The 14,196-nt window shown below is 37.9% G+C and overlaps 1 protein-coding gene and 1 pseudogene across 1 annotated transcript; one reads left to right on the top strand and one right to left on the bottom strand.

The window, feature by feature from the left end:
- The window catches only part of LOC122837225, a 28,701-nt pseudogene extending 28,555 nt beyond the window's left edge, over nt 1–146 (bottom strand).
- A 2,282-nt stretch (nt 147–2,428) lies between these two features.
- vwa1 (von Willebrand factor A domain containing 1) lies at nt 2,429–12,814 on the top strand. The gene is made up of 6 exons (XM_044119385.1): nt 2,429–2,833; nt 7,152–7,709; nt 9,559–9,885; nt 10,597–10,872; nt 11,131–11,406; nt 11,831–12,814. The coding sequence occupies exons 1-6, from the start codon at nt 2,752–2,754 to the stop codon at nt 11,857–11,859; spliced, it is 1,548 nt and encodes a 515-aa protein (XP_043975320.1). The 5' UTR covers nt 2,429–2,751; the 3' UTR covers nt 11,860–12,814.
- Nucleotides 12,815–14,196: the final 1,382 nt, after the last annotated feature.

Here is a 14,196-nt window from a genome sequence, read left to right as displayed (position 1 = left end):
TACAGATATATGATGGGCAATGTGAACTTAAGATTTCATCGTAATATTTTGTGGTAGTATTGTGGTAACAATAAACATTACGGTTAAAAAGATAAGTTACTTATTTAAGTACCTGTGTCACTATGACTGCATGACAAAGCATTCATAGTTCCACAAACACAAATATTATTCTTTAATAACATTCTCATTTATAACAGTCTTCTCCAGGATGCCAGCTAACTAAGTCTGATTCATATCACTAACCTACATTTAATCATAGTTTGAGTTATACTTTTATATATTGATGAGCTTGTGGAACAAACGGTGGGAAAATAGTAAAAATAATATTTTTGATCATACGGAGTTATTTTGAAAATAACTGAAAATGTTCACAATAAACTATAAATACAATAAATGCCCAACCCTGCAGCATGTTAGACTGAATTGTTGCAGACATGAAAAGGAAGGATAAACACTGCAAACATTGACCCTTTGTATTTATGTGACGTTATAGTTGTAAAAGCAAAAAAATAAAAAATAAATAAAAATAATGAAAAGACCTTCAACATTTGTGTATGGCAGTAAAGTGAATTCTAGGTTGGACTTGGCTTGGTTATGTGGAGAGTTTATGACAACAAATCACTTTATTAAGCACTTACTGCTTAATAAACCTTTCAGTTCTCACCCTCCTTGAACTTTAAATCTTCTTAAAGGCAGCATTTTTATGAGCATTCTTTCTTTCTTTTTTTTAATTTTATTTGTGCCTCTCTACATTTTAGAGGCTGCTAACTGAGTGATGAGGAGTGCATTCTTGAGAATTCTTGTTGAGATTGATGCCTGGTTGGTGAACGTATTTACTCTTCTAGGTTTCTGGGGAGACTGGGAAAACAGGGGAGGAGGACGGAAAAGCTCCTCAGGCTAACCTGTTCTGTCAAGGACAAGAAACTAACAGGAAGTTAAATCAACCGAACTTTCAAAATAAAAATAGCCTTTGACCAGACATTTCAGTGGTTACACATAAATTTGTCTCAGCTTAACAAACTTTACAAAGCCTTATTAGAAACTCTTTTTTTTTTTTTTTTTTTTTTTAAATTTTTAACATTTTGGACAGTATCAACAAAACACTGAGTCATAAACTGTGACTAAATTGCATTTTAGAAAACAAATGGATTAATTTAAGTTAGCATTAGTTTTCTGCATGCTAAATTAGCCAACTATGTTCAACTTTCACACGTTGAGCAATTATTACTCATAGAAGTTACTAGAATAAGTCTGTTATTATATAAAACTAATGGACATCTTTATTATTGATTTACATGTTTAAACATTACTGCTTCAAATTTTGTCCATAATTTTAATTATTTGCATGTCGAGCAAGTTTTCTTCAAATTTAAAATTTTGTCATTCAGCCAATGAGTTGCTTCTAGCAGGAAATGAGACAGGTCTCTCATAAAGTATACAAAAACATAAAAAGTTTCATAATTGTGGAGAAACATGATCTGTGTTTATTCAGATTTTATTGTCATGTTCATAATAATTTATACGTTCTCCTGCTGTGTGCAGGGACGATATACTGGATTATTGTAAATCTGAAAAACCTCTGACTGAAGGTGCTGGTGTTCTATCACAGTCTGATGAAAATAATACTCTGAATTAAATTTATCAGATAAGGAATATTCTTTACACAATAATCTCCAGAGGTTCCACCACACCCAGGTCACATTGGGATTAAAACGCATTTGGGCTTTATGGATGCAGGTGAGGTATTATTTGAGCTTTTGTGATGTTAGTCAGCTGCTCCCTGTTGCAAATCACCTTGTTGCTATGGTAATGCATCCTAACAAATGGCCAAAAGTAAAATAGGTATCAGAATAAATCCTTCCATCTGCACAGCATCCAAAAATCAATAAAATTAACAGAGCTGCTCCAACAGGCTGGAGAAGCTTTATGATGATTCAATGAGTCAATGATTCAGTCAATGAATCATTGATTCATAATTCATTGATTTTTGAATCAATGAATTGATTGATGGAGTCTCCATTAGATTTAAGTCAGGAATCCAGCTGAACCCAAAAGTGTTAATATTACTTTCACTCAAAAGAAACATGTTAGTAAAAATTACTTTAATTAAGATCTCTTTGATCTTTTTTTGAATCAGTGAATTGATTGATGGAGTCTCCATTAGATTTAAGTCAGGAATCCAGCTGAACCCAAAAGTGTTAATATTACTTTCACTCAAAAGAAACATATTAGTGAAAATTACTTTAATTAAGATCTCCTTGTTGTTGTTGTTGTTGTTGTTGTTGTTGTCTCACAGTCAGTGTGATTGTAAGTAACAATATTTCGATTACAAAATAAACATTCTTTGGACCAATTTGAAAGAGGACATCCTGTATATATTTTATTTTGAAAGTTGTTTCCGGGGAGCTCGTGCTTACCTCTTCGCGCTCAGCTGCTGTGTTTTCAGTAAGAAAGAGGGAAGGAGAGAGACGGGCATTTGGGAGTATTTTGCGCAGATGTGTGGTCTGAAATTTTGCCTTCAGTTATTTAATTTCACCTCCGGAGCTTCGCTGGTCATGCGCAGCGAAGAGGACCGATAAAAAGAAAAAGTAAAGGCAGGCTCGATGTGACTCTCGCCAATTATGCGCCTGACAGTGATTTACTGACAGGAAAGTGTGCGCCTCCGGGCTGCGGCCAATGTATGGTTGAGCCTGGAATACAGAAGGTCGGTGATATATTCTTCTCGAGGTGAACCGATTCACAGCCGTTGTGATGGATAGCCACATGTTAACATGGACGACGATGATGATGATGGTGGTGGTGGTGTGTTCGCAGAACTCCGCACCTGAAGGAGGTAACGAAACTGAAACCCAAGTTTGATTCTTTTAAAAAATATATAATCATTGTTGTCGTTTATAATGTTGACTTTACCATTCCTGAACGAGTAAAAAAATACATAGACTTAGCTGAATACGTAGATTTCACTTTCGTATGTAATTTAAAATAAGGTGATCAGTGATTTGTAGCTTTTAGTCAGTGAACATAAATTGAGTTTAAATGCATTAATGACACAATGATGTCTGTCACTCCTGCCATTAGGAAGTAAAGCGCTCCACTAAATGGACACACTGTCTGCTCTGTGGATCAGGGTGGGGTTGACTCCACTGTTCTCACTGACATGGCATGGCTCCAGGTACAATATTAAGAGTTGATGAAGTCCCACTGCCTCATACAGGAGGGAGTTCCCAAACCAGATGGCATCCAGGGACCACACAGGCATGCAGCGGATTGCCTCAGGGGCCCCGACAGAAATCAGACATACACTTCTCAGCATTACAGCAGGGGACGATAGAACAGTCTTGTGGGAGAAATTAACTCAATAAGTCAAATAAATTGCAGGATTTTATCAACTCTTTCCATCCATTCCTTCATGTTTTCTAAATATAAGCAAACATGAGGACTGTACACTTTGATTTTTAGTAGTTTTAATGCTTGTCTTTTCTTTCCTCACTAGTTGACAGCTTTTAATTTCTAAACCAACATCAAAACAAGAATAATTCACTGGCAAAGGCTGTGCTGTGGTGCTGCGACCATTCGCGGCTAAACTTAGTGGCTGTGACACTTGTGGCTTTCTTAATGAGACTAGATTTTTATAACTATGGTATTAGTGAGTGGGATCTGATACTTTGCTGCTGCCATTAATAGAAACCAGATGAGATAATGAGCTTGCAGTAATTACACTTCATCAGTGTATAGTCATACTATATATGTATAAATTAATCTATTCTCTTGGGATTTTTCTGATTTTAGCATAAGCTGAGTCAGATTGGATAATAGCATCTATAAACAGAATTTTGTTGCCACTGGGTTTATGTCTGAACCGCTAGAAACACATGCATGAATTTAAACCTTTACTTTGGAGCTCTGGCTGCATGTTCAGGATCACAGTCTTACTGGAATATTAATATATTTATATTAATATCTCAGTTGTGGTTGATGACCGACCTTTACCAAAATTATTTATACATTTTATCTATATATTTTCATATCCTTTCAACTCTGTTTAAAAAACAACCACACTGTTGGCATTGCTTCTCTGCTTCTGTTAAACTCTTCAAACTTTGAGCTGCATCACTGTCACTTGACCAGAAATAATAAACATAACCAACTTGCTCCATAAACATAAACAGCAACAAGATGGAAATAAATATCAGCTCTTGATATCAGCACAGTTTTACTCAATGGACCGATATGTTAAAAAATAATATATATAATATATGCCGATACCAATGTCTTTGCTGATTATATAGTTAATTCTTATTAAATACAGATGGACTCTTGCCAGTTTTATTTAGGGATATTACAGTAAATGGGGCTAACAACACAGAAAACATTTTTCTGATTTTTGTTTGTTGAGATAAAGAAAACTAGAATTTGATTAAGTTATGTTTGTTTCGTTTATGAAATTCACAGTGCCCTTATCGTCTATGGGTCATACATTTTGCTTTTCATATTTCCATTCATAGATATAATATAAAACCATAAGAAACATAAGAAAAAAAAATCATTTTAATGAGAATAACGCTTCTACACAGTTCTGAAAATCTGACCTGACCACCCCAGGTCACAGTTATTTGCCTGCTATTGATAATAATTTAATGCTGATGTGTTAAAAAATTATTTTTATTAAAAATTATCTAAAAACTTATACCAATAGATAACTTTGCAAGATGTTCAACACACCTCATTTTAAGTTTCTGGAATTTTTTTCATGTTGGAGATCTCATAAAATTACTATTTTATTCTCCTAATATTTGTGCTTTATTCTGGTAATATTATGACTTTATTCTCATGAATAAGTAAATAAATCATAGCTCGGCTCTAAATTTTCCTCGTAGAGATGACCTGTGTTCAAAATACCTGTACAGCGCACCTGTAAACTAAGATGGCAGCATCGCTCTGAAATATGGAAACCCAAGAAATGCATTCATAGAAAAAAAAAAAACAGATTTTCCAAAGATTAAATCTTCAAAAACCATATATTCTATTAATCAATAAAAATGAACTTATCGGCCAGTACTAATTAAAATGATGTGTCTACTATGTACCGCGTTATCAGGGGCGCAACTACATATTTTTGAGGTGGATGAGAACATCTCACCGGTGCCCCTCCTCCCCCTCACCCTCCCAGAACATAAACTTGTACAAGTGAGCTAAAGAGCCACTTCTGTTAGCCTGTGTCTAGACACAGAGCTGCTCCTATATATGAGCTGCAGGTCTGAGGCTTTTTGTTAGCATGTTTTCTATCATTCTTATAGCTTGATAGGAAGCCTTATCCAAACTGGCAACCCACATTAATAAAATGGTGAAATAATATTGACCACAAAACGCTATTTATAAAAGATATCAACCTTTTTTCTACACAATCCAAACAAATGTTTTTAATGTTCTCTCCACAATATTTATTTATTTACTATTAATCTATTTGTATGATTTGTTCTTTAAATTGCCATCTATATTATTTTTTGGTCTCAACACGGGGCGGAGACAACAACAACCACCTGTCATTTTAGCCTAGCTTAAGCTAACCTGAATATTTACAACTCTCTTGATGATACACTGACATTACTTACCTGCTGTCTTTCAACCACTTTGAAAAGCTTTTCTTCGTCTCCCCAACATCTTTATTCTTCCCCCTCTTCCGTTTTCTGTTTTGTGCCCCGGAGTTTTTTCTGAGTTTTTCCCCATCTTTAGCTTCCTGTTGTTGAGGCATTACTACAAATTTAAAAGAAAAAAAATGCGCCTTGGCGCATTTTTGAAGGGCCGCTGCCCAAGCTATTTGTATGGGAGGGGAGAGCGACTGGCAAGAGGGGAGGGGCGCCTTATCAGTGCTATTCCTCTGTTATTGATCATTTCATGCACAAACAGCTGCATGAAATGATAAAATGCAGCAAAGACATTGTACATAAAATGCTGACCAGATAAAAAAATTCCTACATCGTTTTTGCGCCCCCTCTAGTGCAGTGCCCCTATGAGTTGCATATGCTGCATAGCCACCTTTTGCGCCACTGGTGGTTATAACTGCTACCTGCATCAGCCACAGACAGTAAAGGGTCTAGACAATATTAACTTTAGCAGATAAACCCACACCTGCATTAAGGTGGAGGCTGTGCGGGTTGGTAAGGACCAGCACACAGACTCCAAAGTTCAAAGAAGAAGAGAGATGTAAAGACTTCCTGAGCTGTGTTGAGGAATAAAGGTATGGGTGTGGTTGGAGGGCATGTGGGAGAGGAAAAGCTGGAGCTGTGCTGCTTTCTCAACCTTCAGCTCTAAAGAGGATCCAAAGAAAACAAAACCTTGAAGACTTTTGTCTGAGCTTTCTTCTTATGAAGTCAAACTAAATGTAATTACTGTTTCTTTCACAGGCTTTGTTTCTCTGAACCGCTGGTCAGGGTGGTTCAGAAAACCACTCTGACCAATAGTGGTTTTCCTTTGGATTAATGACCATTTCCTTTGGATTTTCCTTTGGAATAATGACCATTTCCTTTGTATTTTCCTTTGGAATAATGACCATTTCCTTTGTATTAATGACCATTCTGAACATCTGCAGCCATTTATCTCTGTTAGATTCAGTTCCTTACACTGTATATGTTTATATATGTGTGAATATACATGTGTATATGTATGCATATGTCTATCCAGCATTCCTCTCTGCCTCTCACATGGACCTGCCCTCTTCCCTCTGCACTTCACTCCATTTCATGTCTTTTATTTTCCTACAGTTAGTTTTTTTCTTCACTCCCTTTTCCACAACTATCCAGGAAGAACTGTTCTGTTCACTGTTTATGTCAACTTGTTTAAAAAAAAAAATCACCCTTTGGCTCAGTTCTTAGCTGATATCCATCCATCGGTGCTTGTGAAGTTCTTACTGGCTGCTTTGTTTGTTTTGAGTGCTGCTTATCTGCACATTAATTGGCAGGATTTGTGCCGCTATGGCGTTGCTGCTGACAATATTCCCCATAAGATTGCTGTAATAGACCACGTTTTTCCAAGGAGCTTGGATTGTGAAAGGGAGGTTGTTCTGTGGCAGCCAATTGTGGAAAATATTGCGGGAGTGAGAAGGAATCTCAGTAGAGGTTTATGACTATATACATCATTTTTTTCCTCCACAGTGCTGAATTGCTGCGAGGGTGACGTCCTCTTTCTGCTGGACTCCTCAGGTAGCGTGACATCCTATGAGCACGCCCGCATGCTCTCCTTTCTGTCGGAGCTCCTGCTCCCCTTTTCTCTGGGAAGGGATCAAGTGAGAGTGGGGCTGCTGCAAGTGGGTACCAAGCCACGCCTGGAGTTCGGCTTCAACAGATACGGTAACCAAAGTGGTCTCCAGGGAGCTTTGACAAACATCCGACCCCTGAGGGGGGACACCAACACTGTGGATGCTCTCAAAATGGCCAAGGAGTGGGTGTTGCGCCCCGGGACGTCCGATGGGGCGAGGAAAGGGCTGCCCAGAGTACTAGTGTGGTTGACTGATGGGGTGAAGCCAGGGGATGTGATTGGACCGATGGCTGAGCTGCGGGAGGAAGGCGTGGCGTTGCTGGTGGTCTCAACAGGGCACAGTAATTACAAGATGCTGAGGGAGGTCGTGACCCCTCCTGTGGAAAACCACCTGCACTTTGTGGACATTGACGACATGGGCATCATCACCAAAGACCTGCGCGATGCCATCATTGGTGAGATTGCTACTGAAAGGTGCTCTTCTATTTTAAAAGCTTTAAGTTCAGCTCTTTGGCTTGTGGCTCTTTGGTTTTCTTCCATGACTATAAGCTGTTGCAGCACTGGCTGCCATTCTCCTAAACTAGTCTCAAATTGAATTACTTGAGGGTCAGAGTCCTGCAACTTTCAGAGGTGGCATCAGTTACAAGATCATCACTAATCAATAAGTTAAATATAGGCTCATTTTCTATTTGACATTTGTATAAATATTTGCTGTTTGCAAACAAATGCGTCGCCCCCAATTTGTCATTAATGGAAATGCGGCTTTCTGACTAGCAACATTTTTTCTCAAATGTTTTATTTGAGACCGAATATTAGGACCAAATACCAAATATAACAAAATATTTATTCTAACTGTTTACAATAACAGTTTCTAAGCTGCCTACTGTTTCACTGGAAGAACAAACATATTTAGGACTAACAGAAAGCTGTTATAAGATGTAATAATTAAGAACTTTAAATAATTTCTCATTTCAACTGAAAACTATATTTTGCATATATCACAATTTGTGTAACGTCTTATTTTTATTCCAAAATTTAACACAAAAAATAAAGGCTAATCAGGAAATGTTTGCATGTTTGGAGTTAACCCCTCTGTTGCCCATTCAGTGACTTCCCTGCTATATTTAGCAACATTTCAGACAAAAGAAACTGGCATCAGCCAAAATCAGAATCAGCAGGTCAGGCTTTTTAAGGATCGGTGACCTGTGATCAGCCAGAAAGCTGCAATCAGTTCACCACTGATAATTTTCCTTTATCTCATTGAAAGAAAGAAATATACCTTTTATTTTTGTGAACTGAAAAAGAGCATCAGACTGTAACCTGTCAGCTGATGTGCTTGTTGACTGAAAATGTTTGAAATTCTTAGTTTTGATGGTTTTAATGAATTGGGAGAAAAAAATGGATTTTGCTGCATTTAATTGCTGACAACTTCTCAGAGATGATTGAGGAAACATTTACAGATTTCAGTTGTGTGATTATTTAGTTATTACCAACATATAGAATGCTAAATATTGAACAAGTTATGCAAAAAGAAATTACCTTAAGTACCCTGAGATTTCAATAAAATCCAGCTGTACTGAGATTGTGGTTGAAATCATACAGAAACTATCTAAAGGAATTTTTTACCAAAAGTGTCCTTTAAACAAAACATTAATTGTTGTAGACAGACCTTTTATTGTTGGACCTGCAGTAAGTGCAGTGGATTGCCAGTAAGGCACAGTGCTCCTCCAGTGTAAGTCTAGACAGGATGCCAGGACACTATGAGACTCCTGCATGTTTGAGGCTCTCTGAAATGTGACCGGCTGATCTATTAATGGATTACTGATTCAACTTCCCTTCCTACGTTCTCCAACACTTTGTCGGACATACATAAATACACAGTAGGGAGTTTGCCCAATTCTCAGACTGCATTAGGTAACTGGCATATTACTTTGCAGAGCCCACTTCATAACAGTTTTTGTTGCATACAGAGGATATGATGCACAGCATAAATAAAACCTGTGTATATGTAGGTGAAATACAGTAGTCCTTAATTAGCACAAAGATCTAAGCACATATATCAATGCTCTCTGTAGCTGTTTCATTGCAGACAGTTTATGGGTTGGTTATTTCAAGTTGTCTTATTGCAGGAGTTAAGAATGCAATTAGAAAGCAGAGCCTGTGTCTGTGGGAGGCTGTCTGAAGTCTGGACATATTTAGCTATCTGTTTTGCAACCTTGACACTTATGACACTTGACCAAATTACTCCTAGCTCCTAAACTGCACTGCAGTACCAATAAAATCTCCTGGTTTTGTCCCAAACAGAGATAATCAAAGCTGAGCGCCTTCATGTACGAGACGTGTCCACCAACTCGGCCTCTCTCCACTGGAGGCCCTTTCTGTCTGGTCTGTCGGGCCACTACGAGATTCGCTTTGGTGAAGTTTCAACTGGAGGCAGCGGTGGTGGCGGCGGATCAGGGACCAGTCCGAGCACCGGTGGAAGCCAGTACCAGAGACTGATCCAGTCCGCACAGCTGAATAGCATCAGACTGACTGGCCTAAAGCCAGACACCACCTATTCTGTCAGCCTGATTCCAGAGTCCAACGAAATAACATTTAACACACTCTCCACCACCTTCACAACAAAGCCAGGTTAGATTGTTTCCCAGACTGTGTCCAGAAACGTGCACTGTTATTTTCTGCTACTGTTGAGCTAAGGGTGCTTCCACACCAGCTCTGTTTAGTCTGCTTTAACTTAACTCTTGCTCGTTTGGCCAAACAGTTTGTTTGGGGAACCAACTGCGCAATCGCATTGAGTCATTGAGAGCACTGACTAAAAACACTGACTCTGGTCTGCTTAAAAACCTTTGTCTCTGGTTATACCGCTCCAGAAGCAGGAAGTGAACTATAGTCCAGTGTATTCTGGGTAAATACAACCAAAATAAATGCTAGAGGGAGAAATGTTCGTTGTCTTTTACTAAAGAGAAGTCTTTCAACTGCTAAAATCTGATGCTGTTTTTTGTTTAAATCTTGTAAAGAAGGAAGTTGAGCCCATGTCTTCGTCTGAGATCTCTGTGTCATTTCCTTCTTTGATTCCTGGTACAGCGCCCCCACAGGCAAGGAGGGTAATAGATTTTTCAAAGGTTCGGATCATTTGACTCAGTGCTGTGTGAAAGAAAACCAATTCAGCTAAAAATGTAACAAATATTGTGATTTTTGACCTCAATAGAATAGAACCGAGTCTTCTGGACTATCTGGTGTGAAAACATCCTTAAAACATTTTATTTTGGACATCAGTCAATTATTTCTTACCTTTGAAAAAATGTGTCTACCATGGTCATTTTTTAAATTTTATTCTTGTAGTGTTTGAGAGTCCAGCTGTTGTAACAATTTCTGAGTCTGGGGAGACCAGTGTTCGGGTGAGCTGGGGCCCTCTTCAGCCAGACACTGTCACGAGTTACTACATTGAGTACTCCACCCTGCCCAGGGGCAATCTCCAGACCGTCACAGTGAGCCGAACACAGAACTCCACCCTGCTGAGAAACCTCCAACCAGGGACAACATACCTGGTCACAGTGACTGCCCGGCATGCCTCAGGAAAGCAGAAATCGATGTCAGTTAAAGTTTGCACACAAGAAGGTGAGCATTGACAAGAGTTTGATGTTGGAATTGAGTTTTCTCACGGTCTCTGGTACAGATTATTAATACCGTAATAGCCTTGGCTATTATTAATAATATTTTGATGATTAGAAATTCCTATTTCATCAAACTTAGTTCAGACTATCCTTCATATCCTCATACTGTAGTCTCAAGTTTAGTCTCAAAATCGCTGCCTTTTGTTTTTAAACTTCTCCAATCTTTTTGGTATATAAACTGCTCTGAGCTTTCTGTGCCCAGTGACTCCGGCCCTGGACGACCTCCAGCTCACCACCGTGGGAAGTGCTTCAGTGCAGGTGGACTGGAGGGGCAGCGCGGCTGGTCTGAGGGGCTACTGGCTTACCTGGGACAAGCAGCAAAGCTCAGCCGCCAACCAACGCTCCTCCCTCTACCTTCCACCCGATTCTCTGTCGACACGCCTCACACACCTACCCCCTTATGCCAGAGTTTGTGTGTCTCCCATTTACCGAACAGTGAGGGGGGATGGACTGTGTTGCACAGCACAGTTTCACTCAGGTGAGTCCAGAAAAACCAGGGTCAGTTGGGCTATGAAATTAGCAATGTGACAAGTATGACATATGAAAGACCGAAAATATACTAGTGCATTGTGAAGTCGAAGCAAAATAATAATAATAAAAAAACAAACAGATAAATTATATAGCTATACCTAATTATATACAATATATAATCATTTGAGGGAGTAGTTCTCCCTCAAATGACAATAACTTAGACATACTTATACATCTGAACACCTATGTAAATTAAAGCTGTCAGCATGTAGGAAAGATTTTATTTATTTTTTTCCCTTGATGATTATTTGAATTATGATGGCCCCTACCTGCAAAACCAAACCAAAAAAACAGCAGTGCTTGTTTTTTTCTATACGTGGCATTTAAATATGATCCCAATCGGTTGCAAATGTTTCTCTTTCTCTTCTCAGATGCTTTGGGATACGGCTTCCAGTCGTAGCAGTCTTGTGCCACACATGCACCTTACCAAAGAAGGAGGGAGGATAATGGAAAAGAATGCTGATTGCCTTCCATAATTCTTCAGAGTGCTTCTTCTTCTCCCCCTCTGTGGACATGATCCAGAAGAGATGTGGTTTGGCTCATGGAGCAGGCACTTCATAAATCTTCCGCACATACTGACTGCAAAACATCTCAAATTCAAAGAAAAGTATTATCTGTCTTTGTTACTGTCCGATCTGTTTGTCACCCATAGATGATTTAAATTTCTTTGATCAAATGACCCAAGCTTGTGATGTGGAATACTTCAGCGGCCTGTTTTTGAAGACCCAGAGCAGGGAAGGCTGGGAATGTTGATGGTATCTCTGGGATGTTTTGCAGTAGAGCTTTACAACATATGCACACCATGTGTCCAAATCTGCATTTTCTTTTATAACTCTTAACACCACGGGAACATCTGATACACATTTACTATAAAAAATGTTGTACTTAAATCACTTTTCTCGCTCAACACATGTTTTAAGGCTTTCATTGAATGCTTGTATGTACTCTGGGGAGTGCAGCAGGGTTACGTAAAAGTGAAGTTCTGAATAACAGAATCTTTTGCGTTGCTTTGAGCTTTAAGCAAAAAACATTCACTCACTCTGGAACCAGACAGATGCAGCATATGAAACAGATGTGTGCAACTAAAAGTCACATTGAGTTGCTGTCTATATATCTGTCTATAATTCATATTTATTTAATGAGAACCTTATAAAAACTAGTAACTTTGAGTCTTTATGGAGCTGCAGTTTATGTTTTTTGACTGTTACTGTTTTAAAGCTTGTGTTTGCTGCCCCCTACTGTAAAGTCGTGTACTGGCTTACTGCAGATTTTTTTCCCTGCATTTAATTTTTTTGTTGTTGTTGTTTTCCATTTAAAACCTCATACAAGGTTTCAATAAACTTACTAAAAACATGTATATGAATGCTGTTGTCCATTCTTAATGTTGTAAAATAGGTTAAATACTTAATGTTGAGTATTACAACAGCTGGAACATATCTGTTTATAAGCTTACAAAAATTTTACAAAGTAACACAACTTTACAAGTGAGGACTCGCTAAGCCTATCCTAGACAAGATTAGGAATGATCATTTATCCTCTTTCTAGCAAGAGTTTGCAATTACCACTTGTTAAAATTTATTTGTGTGGACCCTTGAGAATGATGTGGCATGAAAAGGAACTTCTCCCAAAGGGAGGCAAAAATATATTTTTGAATCTTGACTGGTTCCATATGTAGGTTAAAATGATTCCTGGTATTACAAAGATAATCGTTTTCCAAATTTTACTCCGGTTTCTACCATCCAAAGTTTTCTTTACTTTTTCACTAGCTCTGTCTTCATTCTTTCTATTAAAAGTTTGAAAAATCATTTATAATTAATCCTATTCTGTAATAGTAAAATGTTAGATGAGCTAATCTCAAAAAATATGAAATCTAGAATTAGGTCAAATGGGAAACCTTTGACTTAATTTTTTTTTCATTTTGCAATTTTTTATTATTCATTTGTAATTTTTATAGTATTTGTATTAGGGTAAAGATACTGTCTTTAGCACAGCCCAAAGATAACCAGTAGATGTTTACTCAGATTCTTCTATCCAAGATGGTTGCTGGCCCCTACTGTAATGTTACAAAACAAATCACAGAGCAACACATCTTAAAATAAAATGGAAAAAAATAGTTTATTAAGATTTTATTAATAGTGTTCTTATGACCAATTTTCTTAATGTTTTTCCCTCCTAAATTTTAAATGTTGTATAATTAATAACCCACTGTCTCATATTGCATTATTGTTATTCTAGGACTTTTATTTTTTCTTGTATGTATTGAATCTGTTTTTTGTAATGCATACACTTCTTAATTCATTTTGCTGCTTCCATCCAGATCTCCTGTAGCTGTTTGTATAACAACTAACATAAAAAAAAACCTCTGACTGAAGACACTGTTTTTCTGTCAGTCTTGTGAAGAGGATGCTCAGCTATTTACAGTTTTGAAACTCAAAATTGAGCTCAGGTGTGTCTGATTTTCACTGATTATTCTTCTGATATCACTACAACTTGACTGGAGTTCTCCTGTGTTAAATGCAGCTGAGCTTGTAATGCGTATAAGAGCAGAAACATTGCAACGAAGACGTCCATGAAACATAAACATCCCAGAATGCACTGGGCTATATATATAACCCAGAAACGGTATGTTTGGCTCCCTATATCTGGCCTGGGGAAATCAGAGAAGAAGTAAAAAAAAAGTAACCAAGAACTCAACGTTTATTAAAGCGGTGCTGTAGGTAGTGTTGTATTTTGGAGA

Source organism: Gambusia affinis, linkage group LG01 (assembly GCF_019740435.1).
Source record: "Gambusia affinis linkage group LG01, SWU_Gaff_1.0, whole genome shotgun sequence".
NCBI lineage: Eukaryota > Metazoa > Chordata > Actinopteri > Cyprinodontiformes > Poeciliidae > Gambusia > Gambusia affinis.
Note: the sequence above shows the minus strand (reverse complement) of the source record. Positions and strands in the feature narration are given on the sequence as shown.